General features: G+C 53.0%; 2 protein-coding genes across 2 annotated transcripts in view; both read left to right on the forward strand.

The window, feature by feature from the left end:
• The window catches only part of LOC132348993 (ubiquinol-cytochrome-c reductase complex assembly factor 1), a 92271-nt gene extending 85338 nt beyond the window's left edge, over nt 1–6933 (forward strand). Inside the window, exons 9-10 of the mRNA XM_059897057.1 lie at nt 3336–3449; nt 6301–6933. Coding sequence (XP_059753040.1) covers nt 3336–3449; nt 6301–6435 — 249 coding nt within the window. The 3' untranslated portion in view covers nt 6436–6933. The remainder of the gene's footprint in view (nt 1–3335; nt 3450–6300) is intronic.
• A 10387-nt stretch (nt 6934–17320) lies between these two features.
• On the forward strand, nt 17321–22428 carry FAM83C (family with sequence similarity 83 member C). Its single transcript, XM_059897885.1, has 4 exons — nt 17321–17803; nt 19968–20135; nt 20350–20474; nt 20987–22428. Exons 1-4 carry the CDS (start codon nt 17333–17335, stop codon nt 22425–22427), a joined length of 2205 nt encoding a protein of 734 aa, XP_059753868.1. The 5' UTR covers nt 17321–17332; the 3' UTR covers nt 22428.
• The last annotated feature ends 147 nt before the right edge of the window (nt 22429–22575 follow it).

Raw genomic sequence — 22575 nt, forward strand, 5'->3', positions numbered from 1 at the left:
CCAAATTCCTCCATGGAACTTCCAGGCCTTCTGTGAACTGTCCCCATTTGTGACATGTCCTGTCCACCTTTATCTCCCACGGCCCTCCAGTGTGTAACCTTCTTTCTGAGTGAGACCATTTGCCTCACTGCTCCACAGATATGCCGTGTCTGATTGAGGCTGTCTTGGACAACCAGGTGTGGGGGGCAGTAGCTGAGGCTGTCCGCTTTGAACCTGAGGATTTCAGGGTCTCGCACTTTGTAGGCACTCTCTCTGTAAATGTTCAGTGAACTAATATTATTCTCTCTTGCTTAGAATGTCCTGTAGCTCTCCAAATAGTCTCCATTCTTAAGGCCCCCTTCTCCACAGAGCTTTCCCTGACCTCTCTAGGTCTGTGTTTTTTTACCCTGAATTTCAATATCCATCCATCCATTTAACAGGTATTTATTAAGTGCCTACCATGTGTGATGCACTGGGGATATGCTGGTAAATAAAACAAACATGGTCTGATTCTTCCCCACCAGAGCTTATCTCTTAATGGAGAGACAGGCCGTAAATAAGTAAACAAGCAAATAAATATCTAATTACAAATAGAGCACAGTGATAGAGAATAACGGGGTGGGTGTACTTAGTGTGGACTGGGAGGGTCTCTGAGGAGTTTTCATAGAAGCTAAGACTGAAGATTGAGGAACCATCCATGTCTTGACTATTCCTCAGAGTCTCCTGTACAGATTAGCATTTGTTCATTCTCCAGGATTTAATTCTGTGCTGCTGTTTGATGTACTCTAGCTTTGTCCCTTCAACTAGATTGCAAGCGGCTTGTGAGCTGTGACCGTATCACTGTGACTCTGTGTTCTTACCATCATGCTAAGCATGTAGTGGTGTCAGATCAGCCCTCACTGAGTGAGGCTCCACCACTTTAAACTCTTAACTATAACCAGGGTCCTCCAGGGCCAGGACAGTCCCTTTGGCTGCCTCTCGGTTACTCTAGACCTAGGTGTCTCAATTTCCTGAAGGGTGCTTTTTTTGTAGCGTGAGGGAAAACAAGTAGGCATCCCAGTAGATTGTGGGAAAATTGCTGTGCAAACTAATTTTTGCCTCCTAGGCACCCCTTTTTCTTTCCCGCTTCCTTTCTCAGACCAGTTTGTTTTCACTGACTTACTAGAAGTGTGGTGGAAAGAAGGCAGCAGTTGGGTTCGTTGATTTATTCAGCCATTTGTGTTGCACTCCCACTCTGTGCCAGGTACCGCATCCTGACTAGAGCCAGTCAGCGCCATCCCTTGACCTCACCAGTGCATTCTGTTTCCAAACCTACCACCAGTTAGCTAGAGAAGCTCTAAGCCTCAGTGCACTTACTTTTACAACGAGGGTAATAGCATCTGTTCTTCCTGGCATACCTCGCCATCGGAGCCAGGTGTGTGAAGGAGCTCTGACAGTCTGGAACAGTCAGGTTGCTATCATTGTTAATCTGAGTTCTGAGTCATCCTTTTCCTTCTGACTGATTATGGACTTGGCCCTTCCCAGCCATCTCACCCATCGCCAAGGCTGCCTGTTTGCGGCAGGCCGTGGCTCCCGGGGCTTTTGCTGTCCTGCGCTCTGGGCTCATTTTCTAAGTCCTTATAACACTCGCTCCCACTCCTGTTACCTCTCGTGTAGCATATGTGAGTCGCTGCCAGCAGCACTCCGGCATGTGCCCAGGGCACTTCAGACACAGGCAGGCTGTTGTGTTAGCAAATAGCTTGGAGAACAGTGATGTGCCTGAGCTTGTCCTTGGCTCCTGTCCCCATCTGCTGGAAGAAGCTGGTTTTCCCGACTCAGCCATTGTGCCAGGACAGTCTCTTGGAATTGTAGGGGTGTTTAGCAGGGGGCATTTGGGACAGGTGGATGGTTTTTCCACCAAACTGTCAGTACCCCATACTGGACATGGCCCTTCCTGGCAGCAGGCCTAAAGCCAGACCTCATGTACTGCAGTGCCTCGGGGGCCAGACCACAGCATGATATCGAATAAGTGATCCTGGCTCTTTGTGTAATGCTTTACCACTTAACAGAGCCTTTCATGGCCATTGTCTCTTAATTCTCACAACTCTGTGGGATAGGTTTTATTTTGCTTGTTTAGGTTGTGAGAAACTGAGGCTCAGGAAGGGCTAGTGGCTTTCCAAAGGCCACATAGCTATCAAGTGACAGAGCTGCCATTTGAACTCAGGTGGTCTGATCCCCAGATCTCACTGTTGTTTCAACTGTATTCACAGCTGCATGCCAAAACAAGCTCCTAATCTTTGTACCTAACATATTACACTTAACAAAACACCTTTATGTTATCTCTTATAATTCAAAGGTGCTGTTAAGTAGGGCAGGCATTTTAGTCTCTGTTTAATAGATGAGAAGGTCGAGACTCAGCTTTATTAAATTGCCCACAGTCTCTGAGCTTGGTACTGGCAGGGCCAGGACTTGATCCCGTCTTCTAACTGACTTCCAAGCCCCAGTCAGCACTTTGTCTGGTTCCGTACACTACCTTGGCACCTGGACAGAGCAACTTCTCAGGGCCTTTCCCTTTAGTCACCCTTGCCCAGGAAGCAAGACCCTCCTCTCTCCCTCCTCAGAGTTCCAAGTTAGAAAATGGTCCTAGTCCAGGATGAAGGCCTCTGTGATATTTGGGCTTCCCAACAGAGCTCTCTCTCCTCTGTGCCAGGACAGCCAATGCTAGGCACACACAGGCTCTGAGCGCTCCCCTGTGGCCCATGGCAATCCTGCCGAACAGCCTGTTCCTCTGCTTAGGGACAGGCAGGGAGAGGCTGGGCCAGCCATAGCCAGCCCAGAGCTGGGTGACACTGAGGCCAAGGTACCTGGCTCTCATCGCTAAAGAGCTAGCTGCCTTGCAGATGTGTGTCCTTGGACCAGGGGAGAAGGTGCAACCTACACTCACCTCTGTTCTTGGGAAGAAATATATACTCACAGTACTCCAAGCCCATTCCTTGTGGACGGCAGTGGAACCACTGCTGCTCCCATCTCTCTTCTCTGCCTCTCAGGTGTTGCCTGGGCCTGGGTGGGCTGTAGAGGGAGTTGTGGCCTAGGAAGGTCCATCAGACATGTGCCCCATCTCTGTATCAACCTTATTAGCCAGTCACTTGGCCCCTCTGGGTCCCATGTTCTTCCCCTGTATAAAATGAAAGGGTCAGACCAGATGCTCTCTGAAGACCCCTTCCAAGCTCTACCAAGTAGCTGCCCCATTTCTCTCATGGTATCTGTAAGGTCCCTCTGAGCTGATTTTGTGTTGCTAGCGTGTTCACAGTATCCCCAGCTTTTGTATCCTGGCTCTGCCATATGCCCCAGAAGAACACTTGTGCTGTGTATTCTAGGGGGTCCTTTCAGATGATCGTGGGCTGGCTGCTGCCCTCTGGAGAACCTTCTTCAACCAGAAATGTGAAGACCCTCGACAACTTGAATTGTTGGTGGAGTATGTGAGGAAACAGGTGAGCAGTCCTTCCCCTCCCCTCCAGAGCCTCCTGGACAACAGGTCCTTCCTGAGGTCTGTGGATGCTGGACTTTCAGAGGATCATGAGAGGTTGAGTTCCCAGAGTCCAGTCTGAGGGAATTCTGACCCGATCATGTCAGCAGTGGGCACTGATCAAGAACACCTTCTGTGGATCCAGCCATGAGCCAGGTCAGGGGTCACGGAGTAGGAATAGAAGAATAAAGGGCACCGAGAAGTCTGCTGCTTTTATAAACCTGTTGTCTTTCATTCACTGCACATTCAGCTGTCTGCTGTGTGCGCAGTGCTATACTGATCCTGGGCACACGCAGTCCTCCTGTAAGATAGCAGCACGGGGTGCAGTGAAGCTCCCCTTAGGTACCCACCCAGGATTCATGTTTCCAGCTCCTGGCTTCCAACAGGATTGGGCTCCAGGCAGCATTCCACAACATCCTGTAAGCCTCTTCCCACTGGGTGCTATCTGTCGTCAAGCCGAGTCCCCCTGCTTCATTCCTCACCCCTCTGGCTGCCCAGGGCTCCCTGACACCAAAGTGTCCAAGAGAAAGCTCCAGGGTGAGGACTGCTTAACTACATAGTTTTCCTCGAGCCCAGGAAGAATTCACTCCTGTTCTCTCTGCCCCCGGATCCTGTATTGATGGGAAATCCATACATTATAGATGAGGGAGCTGAGTGGCAGGGAAGAGGCACATGTAGGTCTCCCAGTGAGTCAGGCTGTGCAGCTGGTCTAGAGCCCCCAGCTGGGTGATTCATGCAGCCACTAGGGGCCTCAGCTGCTCCAGACCGCTCATCAGCTCAGGCTGTCCCATGAGTCACACCTTTGCTTCACGGGCCTGGCCCCTGGAGCCAAAGGGGCCTCACCTCACAGTTATTCTCTTATTCACCTGAGTCCACGCCCTTCAAGCCTCCAACAGCCAGGAGGGGAAGGCCAGGCTCTGGCTCCAAGGAGAAGACAGTGCCAGCAGGCCCAGCTGGTTGATTACTGGAAAACTACATACTAAGGCTCTTCAGAGGGTAGAGAACCCCAGAAGCCAGGACTGCTGTTTGACCGTTCTTCAAATCTGCCAGAGCCGGGAAGAAGGCACTGTGGCCAGAGGACCCCACCCACAGAGAATTCTGAGACTCACACTGTTGACTGGACTCGCCCTCAGACAGGAGTAGCAACTGGCAAAGCAAATGCTATGTTTTCTGAGAGACCAGCCCAACTTTTCCATCTACCGCGGTGGGCTTGTGCCAGGGGCCACAACAAGGGCACAGCTGGGACCTCTCCGAGGGCCCTGAAGGAAAGGGCTGCCACACCAATAAGAAGGCCCAGATTGCCCCAGTGAGAGGCAGGCACTAGGAAAACAGTGACGGAGCTCTTAGGGAAGCAGCGAGCTCTGATGGGGACCCAGTTCTGTCAGCAAACCTTTTGAGCACCTATTGTACCAGCCTCTCTGTTGAGAAAGCAGAAATTAGTAAGACCCAGTCCTGCCCTCAAGGATCCAGCTCATGATTTGGCAAGGAAGCCAGTCAGGCACAAGGCTAACCCTGGAATAAGTCAGTCTGCAATGTATACAGGCAGGAGCAGAGTCTATGAAAGGCTAAAGAAAGGAGGGACTAAGTCTGACCGAGTGGATCGGGGAAGGCCAGGAGGCTAGTCCTGGGCCTTGATGCCAGTTGGTCTGGTAGATGGCCTGAGACCCAGTCAGAGATCATGCTGAGATTTTCAACCCAGGAGATGGGCATAGTGGTGGCATTCGGGACAGAAATGGAGTAATTGGAAAGAGGAGTGGCTTTTAGGTGAGATAACAGGTCAGTTGATCTCCTTGCACTGGAGACATGTGGAAATCCAGACCTGAGGTGTGTGTGAGAGACTGGGGGTGAGTGCAAGCGTCTGCAGCCTAAAAACAAAGCAGTGGGAGTGAAGGAATTCTTGGAAGAGGGAGTTGATGCAAGGCCTAAGATGAGGCCTTTGGACTCCTGCCACCTGTCCTTTCCCCCCAATTGCCCTCTCACCCTCAAATGGAGCCTCATCTTCTGAATCCAGTGCTGACTCCTGCTCTGATCCAGCTCTCGCCCTAGAGCTTGCCTGTGCACTTGAAAGCATTTGTCCTTATTCATCTCCGTACTAACAGGAGCCTGGGAATCCTCCCAGAGGTGGCCTTTATCGCCTAAGACTTGCCACTCGTTAGAGCACCTGCCTCTTGCAAAACTGCCCGACCATGCCTCCCTGCAGCTGCTCCTGTTCTCCATCACAGGTGTCCCCTCTCTGCATTGTTCAGGGGGATAAACTCCCTCAATCATCCTAGAGGGGTGAAGCTGGGTCCCACTAACCATGGGGTCAGGGCCCACTAGAGCACAGTAGAAGCATACACATTTTTTTTTTTTAAGTTCCAGTGACTAGCAGTGTCCTTCATCTTGTGGGGTACACGTTACTATTATGGGCCCCTTTCTCAGACAGGGGAACTTAAATCTCAGAGAAGGGAATTGGCTCACCTTGGGTAACATCGCCACCCTGAATGGACAATCAGACACACAGTTCTTCTGGTCCACAAAGTCAGGGCTTGTGTGTCAGACATTTGTCCATTCAGAGGCACAGTGCGGAATTCCCTAAAGCCTGAGAGAGCTTCCTTAGTGACTTGTTTCTTCGAACTCCCTTAAATGAAATAATCCGGGAGATCAGAGACCACTACCCCACCCCCCCACCCCCCCGCCCCAGGCTTGGGAGCTGGGATGGTCAGAAGCTCCTCATGCCCCCGCCCCGTTCTCTCCTTTGGGAGGCTGGTTCCTTATGCCATCTCACGTCTGTCCTGCCCTTGTCCCTTTCCTGTTTCCTGTTCTCCTGATTGCAGATACAGTACCTGGACTCCATGAACGGTGAGGATCTGCTTCTGACAGGGGAGGTGAGCTGGCGCCCTCTAGTGGAGAAGAATCCTCAGAGCATCCTGAAGCCCCGTTCCCCAACTTACAACGATGAGGGTCTTTGATGGGTTGGTCCCTCCGAACAGCTGGCCAACTAGCTCTGAGAAACTGCCAGAAGAGAGGTGGCTGTTTGGCCCAGGATCCTGCAGGAAGTGGCCTGAACTGACCTTTGAACAGCATCTGTCAAATGCCTGGCCCCATTTGTGTTGATTTTCCTCTTAGTACGTCCAGGAGTCTGACTAGGTGGGGTACGGTACGGTGCTGGGAGAACCCTTAGCCCTTCTAAGGTGTCCTCTCCCTCAAGAGAAGCCCTGAGCAAGAGCTCCCCTGCACACACTCCCCAGGTCCCCTCTAGGAAACATGCGATTGACAGCTTTTCCCAAAGGCCACAGAAGGGAATGGGGGTAGGTTAGAAAGGGGACACCCCCTGCCCCCGCAAGGGCCCACTGTGGCCTAGGAGCAGTTTGTAATGCTGCTGAGTCAAGACTGGTAACTACACTCTGTCCTCCAGCGTTGAGCCGTGGGGGTTGAGTTGGCCATTAAAAGAAACAGAGACTTCTCTCTGCCATGGCTCTTTATTCCTGGGTCTTGTAGCAACTTACCTGGGATGGTGGATGCCACGAGCTGAGGAGCACTGCCCAGCTCAGTTAGAGGCAGGGAGGGGGGAGGCTCGGGGGTCTCTGCTGCTGCTTCTGCCTACAGTTCATGGAGATGTCGCTGTTCTGGCCAAGGTACAGCCTTCCAGGCCACGACCCTGGGGACCCAGGAGGCCTCTGTGGCCAGGGGGCTTGTCACATCCTGAGTCATTTGGAAAGAGGCCTCGAGAGAAAGGTCCCTTTGTCACACACACTCCCAGTGAACTGGGTGAGGAACATGCTGTCTCTTCCTCTCTTGGTCCCCCCCTTACACGAGGTACTGGGGAGAAGGGAAGAAGAGGAGAACACACGCTTCCTGGCTTCGTTGCACCGCCCCAGGACCCAGCCCCATGCCCAGCCTTCCACCCCCTTCCCAACTGCAGGAGCATGGGCTGCAGAGCCACCTTGGTCTGCGCACTTGAGGACCAGTCCCCTCCTCCCTCTGAGTGTGGGTCATCTCTGGGGGAATTTTCTTTAAATTGAAGAAAGGGGGCGGAGAACCATATTGCCCCTCCCCCCATCAAACTTCCTTCATTTAACTTGCTATAAAATGAGTCATATAAAGAAACTCTATAAGGGTGAGGTATATCTCACTTCTGTGAAAACATTACAAATCAAACCGCCTTCTCTGAGTTTATTTAAGATGCTTTTGTTGTACACGGAGCTCTAGAGTGAAGCCTCCTGTGTGTGTGAGATAATAACACCTTGTAACTCATTACAGCTGGGCACTATTTACATAAACCAGAGCTGGGCCAGGCAGGAATTTGCTGATTAATTTATTTTTAATGGAGTGAAGTATACCATGCACCAAAATAAACTTTACGGTGTGTACCTAACTGCTCCTGGAATGGATGGAAAAATTAATGGAACAGATTTGGCTCTCAACTCTACACATTAATTTATATATAAAAGTTATTTGAGCCTTAACCCATTTGCTGCCCAGGGCAGCTCCCCAACCACAGATCCCAGCCTGCAGCACCAGTTCAGCTTCCGGGCTTGCTTTAGAATCATGGAATCTCAGATTTGGAAGGACCGTTAGCGGTCATTTAGTCCAGCCCAGGTCCGGAACTTGACGCCCCTTCTCAACATCCCAGTTGCCTATGTTCATACGGGCCCTATATGAATACCTCCAGCAGCAGACGGCCCCCACCTGCAGAGCCAAGTCCTGTCTCCATAAGAAGAGTAATCACCAAACACTGCAACTTATGACACGCAGCCATGTTTCTAAGAGCCAGTCTATCTGTCATGTCTGTGATGTCCCGAAGCCCTCACTTCCTGGCCGTAGGCATCTTTCACTGACTACACCCGCCGCCCCCCAAACAAAATCCAGGCTCCTTCGAAGCTGCAAGGCTCTTCTTAGTTTGATCCTTGTTTGTCTTTTTGAGTCTCTAACCCATTTCTTTTCTGAGCAACTGAACCACTTGGGGTTACCTGAGGAGACTACCCTGTATGTTTTCTCTGCCTGGAACCCTGTCTGCTCTTCTGACTAAAGAAATTGCACGTGTCCCCTAATACCACCCTCTCCTGTTCACCCCAGGCAGTATTCTCCAGAGGAACTATTTTTTACATACCCACCCTCCATCCTGCAGTGTGAGCACCTTCAGAGTGGGCATTGGTGTTTGGGTCAGTCGCCTTTGTTTTTCCAGCGTCCAGCAGCATGGCTGGACCTTAGTAGGCATCAGTGTAAGCTTTGATAAATGAAAGAAGGAATGAATGACTAGATCACCAATCATTATCTGTACAAGCCCAACAAAAAGCCCCGTTCTGGACATTCTCTCAGTCTGTACTACAGTTCAGCTTATTTTAATAATTCAGTACGAAGTACCTCCTTTGGCCTTCGAATAGGAACGAAAGCCAGATGTTCTTTCTATAGCTAAACGTTTTTCTATTGCAAATTGTTATTATACAGAACAAGTGAAAGACATGTTTTCTTTGCTCTCAGGGAGATTGCTCTCTAGGAATAATTTTGTCCTTTATTTGTACTCTGTATACGTCCAGAAAGGATCACAGCAAATTAAGAGACACAGGTGTAAAAACTGCAAAACGATTGAAACAAAGTTTAAAAGATAAGATGCAAGTATTGGTAGGTTAGAAAACCTAGCCTGCTGATAACCAACTTTCACGTGACTTTTTCAGCAATTTATAAAGTGTGATCTCACGTGTGCATTGTCTCGCAGCAGTCCTGTAAAATAGGTATTGTTCTCCTGATTCTTATCCCCTTTACACAAGAGATGGGACTACAGCTCAGAGAGGCCTGGAAGATGAACCAGGGTAAGCAGGGGCCTAGAGTGCCCAGCCCTCATCTTCAGCCCTGGGGCCCTTGCTCTCTCCCCACCCCACACTGCTTCCCGCAGGTCAGTGAGGAAATCTGCAATTGAGTATCAAACCTTGCTCTGAGCTCCCTGGAAGTCAAAGGCAGAAATGAGACAGGCTGAAGGTTATGTACTTCCCATTGTCACATGAAAGGAGTTATACTTATTCATCAGAAGAAACAAATGTTTTCCTTACTCTTCCCAGAAGAATATATTACAGGGTCTTAAAATGAGAAACACTGAACAATGTTGCGAATAGTACCCCTGAGGTTTCAGATTTGCCTAAAATTTTAAAAATTGCAAGTATTGCTTTCTTACATCAAGCTGAGATTAAAGCCCAGGCTACGCTTCAGCCAGTGTTTTTTGTGTTTCTGTTCTGCGCCAGACGCTGCTTGGTGTTTTCAGTTAGTATCTCATTTAATCCTCAGTGACAGTTCTGTGAGGTAAGTGTTATTTGTACGTTCATGTTACCGCTGAGGGGGACTGAAGCTCAGGGAAGCCCAGATTTACCCTGCATGCAGACTCAGGCGGTTCTGACACCCAAGTCCAATGCTTTTAGTTCTAGAAAAGGAGTACTAGATGGGGAAAGGGTCAGTTGTGCTACATTAAAAAGTAAAAGGAAAACTAAAGCAGTATTCCAGCCACGTGGGCTTCTGTGGGCGCATACACATACTAACAGGAAAAGTCAGAACAAGGGAGTTCAGGTTCAAGGTTCAGAAAAGCCTTCGAGGAGTTGGAACATAAAGGACGGGCAAGGTTTAGGTAGGTGGAAAGAAAAACAGGAAGTGAGGATCCGCGGCACGGAGCAGGAAACTTCAGACTCAAGTGGAGCAGCTGAGTCGGTTGCCAGGGAAGAAAAGGTTGCCGAGATCCAGATGGGGCCACGGCTCAGGGAAGTCTGGGTAACGCTGCATCTGGCAGGGACTGTGACCTGATGGGAGTGCAGATGCACAGCGGCGTGCAGGGTGGATGGGCACAGTCAGGAAGGATTCTAGCCAGCTAGGCTTGAAGGCCTGGGGGCGATTGTAGAAATTCAGAGGAAGTTCAAACCCCAGAGGCATTGCAGGGAATAAAATCGTCAGGACTTGATGCCTCACTGAACATGAAGCCTGAAGAAAGCTGTTCAGGGCTCTCCTGGGAGCAGAGAGATGGTGATGTCTGGCAGAAGAGGGGAGCGTGAAAAGAAGAATCTTCTTTGCATTGTGGTTTTTTTTGGGTGCTAATTACATTATCCTATGAGATAGGGCAGGGATTATTGCCCCCATGATGCACTAGGGAAACAGGTCCACTGAGGAGAAACCACTTACTGGTGCAAGAAACCACTTTCATAGCGAAGCTGACCAGTCTCGTCTTCAAGCCCCACCCCACTGCTTTGGTGCATGTTGGTTGTGTCTGTATGGGGAGCTGGTCTGACGGAAGATGCATCAGGGAGGGCAAGGGCATAGGGCAGGCCTGGACCTTGGGGGATGATGAGGACCTCGGGGCCAAGAACTTTGGCCCTGTCTTGCGTATAGAAGGGACACCTGAAGTCATGAAACTGGATGAGTTCCCAGAGACGAAATGTGGAGGGTAGAAAAGGAAGTGGGGTGGGCGTGGGAGAAAGCATCCACTGGGGGTAGGAAGAGATTAGGAACCAGCGTAGGAGGCGGAATCAGGAGTAAAAGCCAGGGGTGGGCGGTGTGGGTGGAGCCTTCCAGGCGGAGGAGGCAGCTAAGGCCGTGTGCTGCAGAGCAGCGTAGGGCCGGGAGTAAGTGGGTGGAGCTTAAGGGCTTTAGACTTCCAGGAACAAGACTTTTGAGAGCAGGTTATGGCAACAGTTGTGGTATCTTGGGAGGCACCTAGATGAGAAGGAACGGAGAAAAAGCAATGAGTCGAGTAGGAAGCGTCCCTCTAATGTGAGGAATTAGGGTTAGATCCCTCTGGAAGTGGAAGCCTAGTCTGGAAAACAAGGGCCTGGCTTTGGAGGGGAGGAGGGAAGCCTTTCCTGAGACCAGAGATTGGAGGACAGGTCGGGGGCAAGTGATTTCTGAGGTGAGGGCCCAGAGGGAAGGGAGCTCACGCTGGTCTCCATGCCCGGGGAACCTAGAGTTTATCAGCCCTTGGGGTGAGGTGGGGAAGGAAGGGGAGTGGGCAGGTTTGTGGGCCGAGAACACGACAGTCCCAAACTGAACTCTTCCCTTGGGAGAAGCCCTTTGCTACCCTGGTTCTGCCCCCTTCAGCCTTCTCCCACTGCATCCCACTGTGCCCTGACCACTGACACCATGGACTTGGCCTTAGGGAGGATAGGCCAAACCTCAGGCCCCTGGCCATGATCTTCTACCCCCTCACTCTGCCCTGGTGATAACCACCCCTTACAAGTTTTCTGTGGCTTCCAGGGGACTTCCCTCCTCGAGCCATGCTGCTGAGCCCAGGGCCCAGACCCTGCCCAGGTCAAGGGCCTCCATCCCTCTGATAAGGTGAGAAAAGGTCCTGGAGATCCTGGCCGGGGATTTCCGGAAAGGGAATCTTCAAGCACTGACCCGTAATGTCAAAAAGTGATAGAACACAATGTGAGCACTAGAAGGGACTTGGAGACCTCCAGCCTCTTGCTCTACAGATGGGAGGCTGAGGCCTTGAGAGGCTCACTCAAGTTTTCACAGTCGGGAACCAGAATCACTGACCTGTGCTGGCTTGCTTCTTCCCTCTTCTTCTCTCTCCCTGTGGCCAGAAACAGTTCCTTCACCTCCCAGTCACCATCTGAGAAAGAGCCTACAACAGGGCTGTACTCTAATTGGGGGTGGAGGGTGGAACATGGTTCCTCTAAGCTTCCAGAATGGCTCATGAGCTCTAAACCCCAAGCAATTGGTTTATACCTCGGCTTATTCTGTGGCTTATAATTATTTACGAGTCTACCTTCCCCACTAAACTGAGTTCCTCCAGGGCACAGACCGAGTCTTACTCATCTTTGGGACCACAGTGCTGGCCTACAGTAAGCATTAAATATATGTTGGGTGGACTGAATGGGCAGAGGGAGAGGGGATGGGGAGGGAGAGGTGGCTGGATCAATAATGTTGGGGGCTTAAGAGATCAATGGCTAATATATCTTTCTTCCCCTCCCAAGTCCAGAATGAATTGAAAAATAAGAGACAGACACATGGACATCAAAATGGGGGCTTTACCAGTATTTCTGATAAAGCTGATTGGAGAATGTAGCTTTTGCTTTTGGGCCAAATGGACTTAATAATATCCTCCCCAAAATAAACATGCACACCCCACCCCGCCCCCAAAAAAGGGGCAGACCTCTCTCCCTGGCAGGGACAGAACCTCCTGTGGAATTTTACGATGTAGATCAATGGAGAATATGCTACTTCTGCCTACAGCAGAACCAAGGGTGAGAGAGAGAGAGAGAGAGACCCAGAAATATTTGAGCTCAGCTCCTTCCCTAAGCCACTAATCAGCCAAGCCATTCCCCTCCTCGGGGGAGGATGAAGCCGGTGAGGATTTAGGGGGTGGTCCTCTCACCCTTCCCCTCCAGGAGAGTGGAGTGGGAATTCTCTCCCCTTATGGAAACATGGGGAGTGGGGACAGGTCTCCCACTGTGGGATGGGATACGGTGGACGGATGGGTAGAGGGGGTGGAGGGAAGGACGTGGGGGAAAGGGTGAGACCCCATCGTCACAGTGTTACAGTGTAGACCCAGACACAGTCACCTTTCCAAAACAGAATGCCAAAAGCCTTATTCCTTGTGATTGTACTTGCCCAGTGTTCATCTGTGTATGCGGAGTGGAGAGAGGACCTTGACTCCTGTGAGCTGGGATGAGAGGCCAAATCTCAGAGCCACACTCCACTGACATGGCCCAGGGCCATATTCACCTTCAGGGCTGGCCTTTGGTCTGGAAGGGGCCGGAGACGGACCCGAAGGAGCTTCTGTGGTGCTGCTTCGTTTGCCGTCAGGCCGTCACTGAGCCCCTGCCCCTTCATGGCTGGAAAAGCTCTAAATTCAGCATGTACTGAGCTCCTCGTCCTCTCAGTCAGGCACCTGACACAGAGTAGTCCACTTATTCCTTACAACAACCTGGTGAAGGAGATGCTGTTGGTCCCATTTCACAGATTAAGCCACTGTGACTCAGAGTTGTGATTGTTTGGCTCACCCATTAAGTGCCAGAGCCAGTGTGGCCTCCTGAAGGCCTGTGTGGTGCTCAAGAACAGCAAACCACACCATCTGGGCTGTTTCTGGGACTCCTGCTTTGGGCCACTCTGCCCCCAGGGGCCTGCTTCCTAAGTTATCCTAAAACACCGCTCGATGGATCTTGCCAACCTCTGGGCCTCAGCAAGGCCCTCTTCAGGGTGTGGCTCCAGACAGCCTTTCCGGTAGCCCTTTCCCTGCATTGCTGCTCCCAATACCTTCAGCAGGCAGGCCCCCGCCCCTCTAGTCCTCCAGCCTGGAACGCCCAGCCCTCCACCCTGCACGTCTCAAAATCCTTCTCATCCTTTAATACCCAGCTCGAGCCAGTCTCTGGGAATCCTCACGACTTGTCCCTGTGTCAAGCTCTTAGGTCACTTTGCCTTGATTCAAGGGATTTAGGCACACTCTGGCGCCCCTACTAGCCCTGGCTGCTCCTCCCAGGAATCTTGTCTCCCCTGACCCAGAGGTGCCACAGTAAAGGTGTGTGGCAGTGTTGGCATCAGAGCAGCCTGCAACTGAAGTGCTGCAGCCCAGCCTCTGCTCCCACCAGCCCCACACGACATTCACCTGCCCAGGTGCCACTCAGCTTCTAAGAGAGAACAGACAAGGCTAAATGGCCCCTAGGATAGCCGAATGATGCCAGGCAGGCGCCTGACACACCCCCTGGACAGGAAAATACTTTTCTTCCTCTTAATAACAGTTATTAAGGGGCCTGTGCCCGACCCACTGCATCCAGGGTCTGGGCTTAGCTATCTGTATGGCTCTTGTCACCCTGGGTCCCCACCCCTAGGCTCCGCCCCAAGGCTAAGATATACCTGTCTGTCCTCCCATTGCCCTTTACCCACTCAGCCCATAGGACGGGTGGACAGTCCTGCAGCCCTGGGGGATTTAGTTTGATTTATACGCTTTTATTATCAGGGTATCCGGGATCCCTTGGAGCCCTTTTCAACTCAGTCTTCCCATCCTTGCCCCTCTCAGTTGAGCTCCCTTGTACAGACACTTAGTACCACAGTCCCATGTTAGGGTCAAAAACCACCCCTAGTGCCCAGACATTCATGCACACAGATATGCACCCAGACACATACACGAGAACACACACAGATGCACACGCAGGTAAATACACACTGATGTGCAGCTAGATACTTAAAGACAGCCAAGCAGACACACAAACATCACAAATAGACAGTATGTAATGTACACACATGCCGAGGTATATAGTTAAGCATAGGTATAGTGTACAGGCATACCTCATTTTATTGTACTTCACTGTACAGTGCTTTGCAGATACTGCATTTTTTTTTTTTTTTTTTTTACCAACTGAAGGTTTGTAGCAACCCTGAGTTCTCAGATGATGGTTAGCATTTTTTAGCAATAAAGTATTTTTTAATTACAGTATGACATTGTTTTTTAGACATCATTCTATTGCACACTTAATAGACTACAGTATAGTGTAAACATAACTTCTGTATGCACTGGGAAACCAAAAAAATTGTGTGATCCACTTTATTGAGATATCAATATTTGCTTTATTGTGGTGGTCTGGAACTGAACCCATGATATCTCTGAGGTGTTCCTGTATATGTTGAGTTGAGCCACGTGAAATTGCCAATATTCAGTGGTTTTTTTACTTTAAAAAATGGAATCTAATACAAATGTGGGCATGGAGGGAAATATTAAAAAATACAGAGCCAAATTTGTACACCCATGTTCAAGCAGTATTATTCACAATAGCCAAAAGGTGGAAACAATCCAAGTGTCTATCAGTGGGTGAATGGATAAACAATGTGGTATATACACACAATGGAATATTATTCAGCCTTAAAAAGGAAGGAAATCCTGGGCTTCCCTGGTGGCGCAGTGGTTGAGAATCTGCCTGCTAATGCAGGGGACATGGGTTCGAGCCCTGGCCTGGGAAGATCCCACATGCCGCGGAGCAACTAGGCCCGTGAGCCACAACTACTGAGCCTGCGCGTCTGGAGCCTGTGCTCCACAACAAGACAGGCCGCAATAGTGAGAGGCCCGCGCACCGCGATGAAGAGTGGCCCCCACTTGCTGCAACTAGAGAAAGCCCTCGCACAGAAACGAAGACCCAACACAGCCATAAATAACTAAGTAAATAAATAAAATTTAAAAAAAAAGAAAAGATCCTCTCAATCGATGAGTAAAAAAATGCTCTCTAGAGCTGGAACTAATAAATTAAAAAAAAAAAAAAAAGGAAGGAAATCCTGTCACATGCTTCAACATGAGTGAACCTTTATGCTAGCTGAAATATGCCAGTCACAAAAAGACAAAGACTGTATGATTCCACTTACATGAGGTACCCAGAGTGGTCAAATTCACACTCAGAAAGTAGAGTGGTGGCTATCAGGGGTTGAGCAGGGTACTTAGCCTTTCATAGGTACAGAGTTTCAGTTGGGGAAGATGAAAAAGTTCTGGAGATGGATAGTGGTGACAGTTGCACAGCAATATGAGTGTACTTAATACCACTGAACTGCACACTTAAAAATGGTTAAGATGGTAAACTTTATGTTAATTAAAAATAATTTTTTAAAAGATCCAAAAATATGTACCGTCAGGTAGACATACACACATTGAGGGATAAACACAGGAACTCAGCAACACAGAAACATGACTCCTCCCCTCCCAGGAGTGCTTCTCTGACCCAGATAAGGCCCCTGTTCTCCCCCTAAACAAATCTAGAGATAAGGCCCTGCCACCTTGGCTCCCCCTACGGCTTGTTACCCTCCCACAGTCTGGCTCTGCTTACTCCTCCCCCTGCCCCTCACGCAGCCTCCCCTCGCCCAGGGCCCAGGGAAGGGCCTCCTTAGGGTACCCGGGCCTCTGATTTCTGCCCCTGCCCCTCCTGGGCCCCTCTAGGCTCCTCAAAGACAAAGCCGCATTCGTCTTTAGTCCCAGGGCCCAGCTTGACGCAGGGAGACCCTAAATCCCCTCACCAGCACCCGCCCCGATGTGCATGCATTGGGCCCCAAGTGAAGCTTTGTGGACATAGAGGAACCTGAGTCTGATCTGGACATAATCACAGATCAGTTAAAGCAAGTGCAGCCAGTACTAAACGGGGTCGTTGAGACATGGCATTAGGTCTCCTGCTGTCCCAGCCACCCTCATGGGACCTCGTCCCTCCACAGAAAGGTGGGGCTGGCACCGTTGTGACCACTTCTGCCCGGCCTGCCTCCCTAACTAGCTGCCATCTGCTGAGCCCCCTTCCCCAGCGCAAAGCCTCACCCTGCTCCTGAGGACTCCGGGACTAAGGCCCTTGATGGGGGCAGAGAACAGAAACTGGCCTGCTGTTTGCCTCCGGACCATGCAGTGTGTCCCCCGATCCTCTCAACCAACTTTCTCACTAACCATTTAATACTCAGCCCCGCCCCGAGGAGGGGAGAAAGGCTGGGGTCTGGCGCCACCAGGTCAAGAGTTTCCCCAGAGTTGAGGGTGGTGGAAACGCAGCCATCGGGAACAGAATTTTTCAGGGGTGGGACAGCATTTTTCACTGGGACTCTGAAAGGGCAGGGTCTGGAGGAAACTTGCTGGGAGCCTGGTGGGGATGGAGCAGGTGATGCGGAGGGAGTGTGTGCTGAGTAAGGACCTGCCCTTTCCCCGGGCGGCGGGCGAGTCCCAACTGCAGGCGGACAGGTGAGGCTGACCCAACAGGTTCCCGAGGCCGGGGGCAATGGGGTGGAGCACGGCTCTGACAAAGGGCAGGCGGGCGGGAGGCAGTTTCTGCTGGTATCTTCTTCCTGCTGCGGCCAGCCCCTGGTGCCCGCCACGGAGCCTGCTGGAAGGTGAGGGTAGCCGGTAGGCAGGTGTGTTCGGAGGCTCTGGGAGCTCAGGGCATGGCGGGGCCCCTGCGGGGCCGGGTGGAGGAGCTGAAGCGGCCGCGGTGGCGGGAGAGTTCCCCACGGGTGCTCCAGCACAGTGAGGCCGCCCGGCTGGCGGCCGATGCCCTCCTGGAGCGGGGTGAGGTTGCCTACCTGCGGGTCATCTCCGCGGAGCGGGAGCTGCCCTTCCTGAGCCCTCTGGATGTGGACTACATGACCAGCCATGCGCGCGGGGGCTCTGAGCTAGGCGAGGCCCAGGGACCAGAAGCTGCAGGGCCTGACCACCTCAGCCTGCTCTCCGAAGTCACCTCCGGCACTTACTTCCCCCTGGCCTCCGACATAGACCCCCCGGACCTGGACTTGGGCTGGCCCGAGGTGCCACGGGCCGCGGGATTCAGGCCCACGCAGGCTGTGGTCCACTTCCAGCGGGACAAAGCCAAGAGCGTCAAGGACCTTCTGCATTTCCTCTTCAGCCAGGCCCGCACGGTAAGGGCCTCGTCTCTTCAGACATTCATTTCACAGATGTGGAAACTGAGGCCCAGGGAGGGAAAGTGTGGCCACACAGCAGCTTGGGGGCAGCACTGGGACGAGAACCTCTGCCCCCTATCAGATCACAAGCTCCTAGAGTGTGGGCGTGTTTTATTTACCTTGGTAACCTCTTGGCACTCCAGGACATTACTAATAAGCTTAGAACAGGGGATGGGCCTCAGGGACTCCACACACACCCTGAAAACGCGTGCGAAGTGGCGCTCGTTGCGGAGGGGATCCCCTCTCTTTTTTTGGGGGAGAGGGCCTATGGCCTTCATCAGATTCTCAGAAAGGTCTGTGATCCCCAAACTAAGAACCCCAACCTTGGTGAGCATCTGAGCCACCCCCTTGAGTTACAGAGGAGGAAACTGAGGCCAGAAAGGGGCTGGGACTTACTCAGCAGGTCCAGTCGGTTGGTGAAATGGAACCCGGGGCTCAGGGAGAGGGAAAGGGGTCTAGACTCAGGCCCCGGGCCCCAGGCACAGCCCTGCCTCCTGACAAATGGTCTCAACCGCACCTCGCTTTGTGCACTGTATCTCCACTGGCCTGAAGCAGGGGAGGGGGCACTTGTGCCTGGGCCTCAGCATGGCCTTGAGGGCTGGGCTTTTAGCTCTGCACCCAAAGGAAAGAGGGGCGGAAGCTGCTGGGCTCAAGGACGGGGAGCAGGGCTCAGGAGAAAGGGAAGCGGCAGAGCAGGTGGGGTGTTGGTACCTGGGAAGCCTTCAGCTACAGACTAGCACAGCCTCACTCCTGGAGTCCTGACCTCTGACTCAGGAGGCAGGGAGATGGATCAGATGACCTTAGGCGGGGTTTGGGGTGGGATAGATTCAGCGCCCTTGCTAGGGGAGCAGCCCTGAGGGTACCTGCTGCAGATGTTAGGAGCCAGGATGCTGGGATCCCGCTGGTACCTCCAGAGCCTCCCTGGCAGGTCTACCTATGTCCCAGGCAGGGGAGGGCCAGACCTGACTGGCACAGGGAATGGGGTTATTAGTGAGATGGCTGCTGTCATCACCCCTGCCCGTTTGATCTTTCTGGCTTGTCCTTGTTCCCCTCACCCGTGGCCAGGCCTATGCCATGGACTAGGGCATCCCTCAGTGCTTTGGTTCCTCATCCCCCCTGTCTAGACCCTCCACCTCTGGGCCAGGAGCCAAGCTTCCACTCTGGGCTGTCACTGACTCTCAGAGTGATCTTGGGAAGTGCTTCCTCCCCCTGTGGCCCAATGGCTTTGTTTGTTAAGGAGGCAGCAGGAGAGGAACATTTACTGAGCTTCTGTTGTGTGTTGAGTATTTTCACATTTAATTCCCCATAACTCTTGAGAGGTAGCTATCATTATCTCCATTTAGCAGATGAGGAAGTTGAGGCTCCCAGAGGTGAAGGAATTCACCTAAGGTCATAGCACTAGGAAGTAGCAGAGTGCAGGTTCGAACCCAGTTCTGTCTGGCTCCAGAGCTGGAGTGCTTTGCTCCGCACCTCCTGCCTTTCAGCCCGGACTGGGAGAGGAGCTTCTCACGGCAGATATTGCAAGCCCCGCCTCTCAACTGAGCAGAAAACTTGGTCCCAGTTGTAAGAGGTCACAGCAGATCTCTGCAGCTTCTCAGGGCAACAGGTGGGTCTAGCAAAGGGCACTGAAGACCCCAGTAATTGGCCTGCAGCTCTGATCCGTGAGAAGGGAGCCTCAGACAGACAGCCAGAGCTACAGCTTGAGCTAGTGGGGGGATTGTGAGGTGCTAGCCTGGGAAGTGGGGTCTGGGTTTTGCTTCTGACTCTTTCCCCCTCTGGGCCTCTGTCTTCCCATCTGTAGAGTAGACCTTTAGACTGGTACAGCTGATCCACAGATCTCTTTGAGAATCAGATGACAGATAAACAAACCGTCCTTAGAAAAATGCACACAAAAACTTTCAAACAGCCTTCTGGGCTTCAAGACAGTGAAACCCCCCAGTTTCCAAGTCAGGAACCCCCAGGCTGGGTCACCACTAAAAGCCCTCCCAGTTCAGGTGTTCTCACGGGCTCTGGCCTCCTGCTTTTCAGTCCAGTGCTGTTTCCGGGGATCTAGCCTCTGCCCCTGGCCTCGGCAGTGCCCCGGGCAGGGCTGAGCTCCTCCTTCCCCCCACCGCCCCGCCAGGTGGTGGCTGTGGTGATGGACATCTTCACCGACATGGAACTTCTGTGTGACCTCATGGAGGCCTCGTGCTGGCGTGGTGTCCCCGTCTATCTGCTTCTGGCCGAGGAACACCTGAGGCACTTCCTGGAGATGTGCTACAAGATGGACCTCAATGGAGGGCACCTACAGGTCAGCAAGGGACAGGGGCAGGAACTGGGGTGTGGGGTGAGGAGTCAGGGAGGGCAGGAGAGTCAGTTGGGTGGTTCGTGAGCATCGGGGGTCAATGGGAGTGGGAGGCCGGGTTCTCCTAGCTATTTTGGGTCAGAGACCCCAGGGGATTTAGACATGGCTTGAGCCCCGTCCTCTAAAGGTGATTCCCAACCTCCCTCCCTCCTTGGCCCAGAACATGCGTGTGCGGAGCACGTGTGGGGACACATACTGCAGCAAGGCAGGCCGCCGCTTCACGGGGCAGGCCCTGGAGAAGTTCACCATCATTGACTGTGAGCAGGTGGTGGCGGGCAGCTACAGGTGAGCAAGTGGATGGCGGGGAGGGTGCCTGGGGCTGAGCCACCAGCTTGCGAGGGTGCCTGGGACCTGGCAGCTTTGAACTTTCCTTCCTTCATCCATCCCTTCCACCATGAACTGAGCAGCCGCCATGTGCCAGGCATGGTGCAGGGCCCAGGGGCCAGTATAGGGAGCAAGACAGCCCTGGGCTGGGCCCTGGAGGAGCTCACTCTGTGGAAGGATTATTTTAATGCCCTTGGCATAGAAAGTAACTCTTGCACCTCGGAATTGGAGGGACTTCAGGGAACCTGGCCCTTGGTCCATTTTACAGATGGGAAGTTGAGGCTGAGATGTGAAACCACGTGCCGAAGTCCACTAAGCTGCGCTAGGGCTAGAACAGACTCTGGAGTCAGAGCTCTGCCCCCTCACTTGGGCCCTCGGGGTGGTGGTGGTTTTGTCTTGCTCCCCTGTTTGTGACTCCTGCCTGGCCCCAAGGTCCTGCACTTTGCCTCTTGACCCTGACCCTCTGCCCCCAGCTTCACCTGGCTTTGCGGCCAGGCCCACACGAGCATGGTGCTGCAGCTGAGGGGCCGCATCGTGGAAGACTTTGACCGGGAGTTCCGCTGTCTTTATGCCGAGTCCCGGCCCGTGAAGGGCTTCTGCGGATGTGAAGATCCCCTGTCTCCCAGGGCACCGTGCCCTCCCCCAGTGGCCCTGGCCTTCAGGCCCGGCATCCCCAGCACCACATCCTCGTCGCGCTCCAGCACCAGCCTCAGCAGCATCAAGTGCTCACCCCGCAGGGGTCACTCCTCCTACCCCGCTCTGCCAAGAGGTGGTGGCTGCAGTGACACGGGTATGGGATCCTCCTCCCCGGGCCCTGCCCGCTGTGAGGCTGGTGGCCAGCCCTCCCTGCAATGCCAGCTGTCAGACCCTAACCACGGCCCCCTGCTTGGGCCCTACAGGGCCAACCTGAGCAAGCTGGGGGCATCCCCCTCGTCCCAGTCCTCCCCTGCCCTCAACCACAATAGCAGCAGCCCTGTGACCCTGGCAGGGGAGTCACCTTTGCTTGCTCGCCCTCGCCCCCTCCTCTCCTTTCCCCGGTGTGTCTCAGCTCTGTCCCGGCTCCCAGAGAATGGGGTCACAGGAAGCCAGGAGCCTAGCCCCCCACAAGGCCGCTGGGTACCCGGCACAGCCCTGGAGGCAGCGGAGGAGAATAAGGTGTCTCTGAGTCAGAGCCATGGCCAGCTGGATCTCCTCGTCCCCTTCCCCAGGGCACGAGAAGCAGGAGGCCCTGATTCTGGGGTGACCCCCAACTCAGGCTCCCTTTGGCCTAGTGAGCAGGCCCCAGAGGACAGGAGGTTGGCCTCAAATCAGAGATACAACCAGCTGGATCTCCTGCCCCAGGCCCAGGGTGCCAGGGGTCCCCCTGAGTCACGTTCCCCCAGGCCTGGCAATCGGACCCCAGAGGACAAGAGGCTGTGCCCAGACCACAGCCATGGCCAAATGGACCTCCAGGTACAGTCCCCCAAGGCTGGGGGCTCCAGAGTGCCCCCTGAAGCCAACTCCTTGGCCAGGCCTGGTAAGCAGGGTCCAGATGAACAACGGCAGAACCTGGGACACAGCCAGCTGGACCTCATCATGAAGTTTGGCCCATTCCGGGGTGAGGGGCCTGGGTCCAATGATCTCCCCAGACCGAGCCCTGCCAGAAAGCCTGGAGTGGACTCTGGGGATGAGAAGTGGCTGACTCTGGGCCACAGCCAGCTGGACCTCATCACCAAGTATCATCAGTTACAGGGCACCAGGCAGGGACCTGAGCCTGGCCCCCCCGGGGGCCCCACAGGTGGCCAGCGCAAAGGCAGTAGCAATGGCCTGTCTGGGGATGAGAAACGGCTGACCCTGGGCCACAGCAAACTGGACCTCATTACTCAGTACAACAAGTCCAAGTCCAAGCTGCTCCGAAGCCGCTTTGAGTTGTAGTTCTACTCCCAGAAAGGACATGTCCGTCCTCCATCCACTGTGACTCCAGATTGGCTCAGGTCCCAGACTCTGGGGTGGGAGCTCGAGCAGGGGCCTTATGGGGAGGAGAGGGAGTCTAGAGGCCCAGGTTAGACATTCCTTGGGCTTG

Source organism: Balaenoptera ricei, chromosome 15 (assembly GCF_028023285.1).
Source record: "Balaenoptera ricei isolate mBalRic1 chromosome 15, mBalRic1.hap2, whole genome shotgun sequence".
Classification (NCBI taxonomy): Eukaryota; Metazoa; Chordata; class Mammalia; order Artiodactyla; family Balaenopteridae; genus Balaenoptera; species Balaenoptera ricei.

Coding starts and splice junctions, on each gene's coding strand:
- FAM83C (XM_059897885.1), top strand. CDS start 17,333: ATGGCGGGGCCCCTGCGGGGCCGGGTGGAGGAGCTGAAGCGGCCGCGG. Junction 17,804..19,967: donor TCTTCAGCCAGGCCCGCACG/GTAAGGGCCTCG, acceptor CCGCCCCGCCAG/GTGGTGGCTGTGGTGATGGA. Junction 20,136..20,349: donor TCAATGGAGGGCACCTACAG/GTCAGCAAGGGA, acceptor TCCTTGGCCCAG/AACATGCGTGTGCGGAGCAC.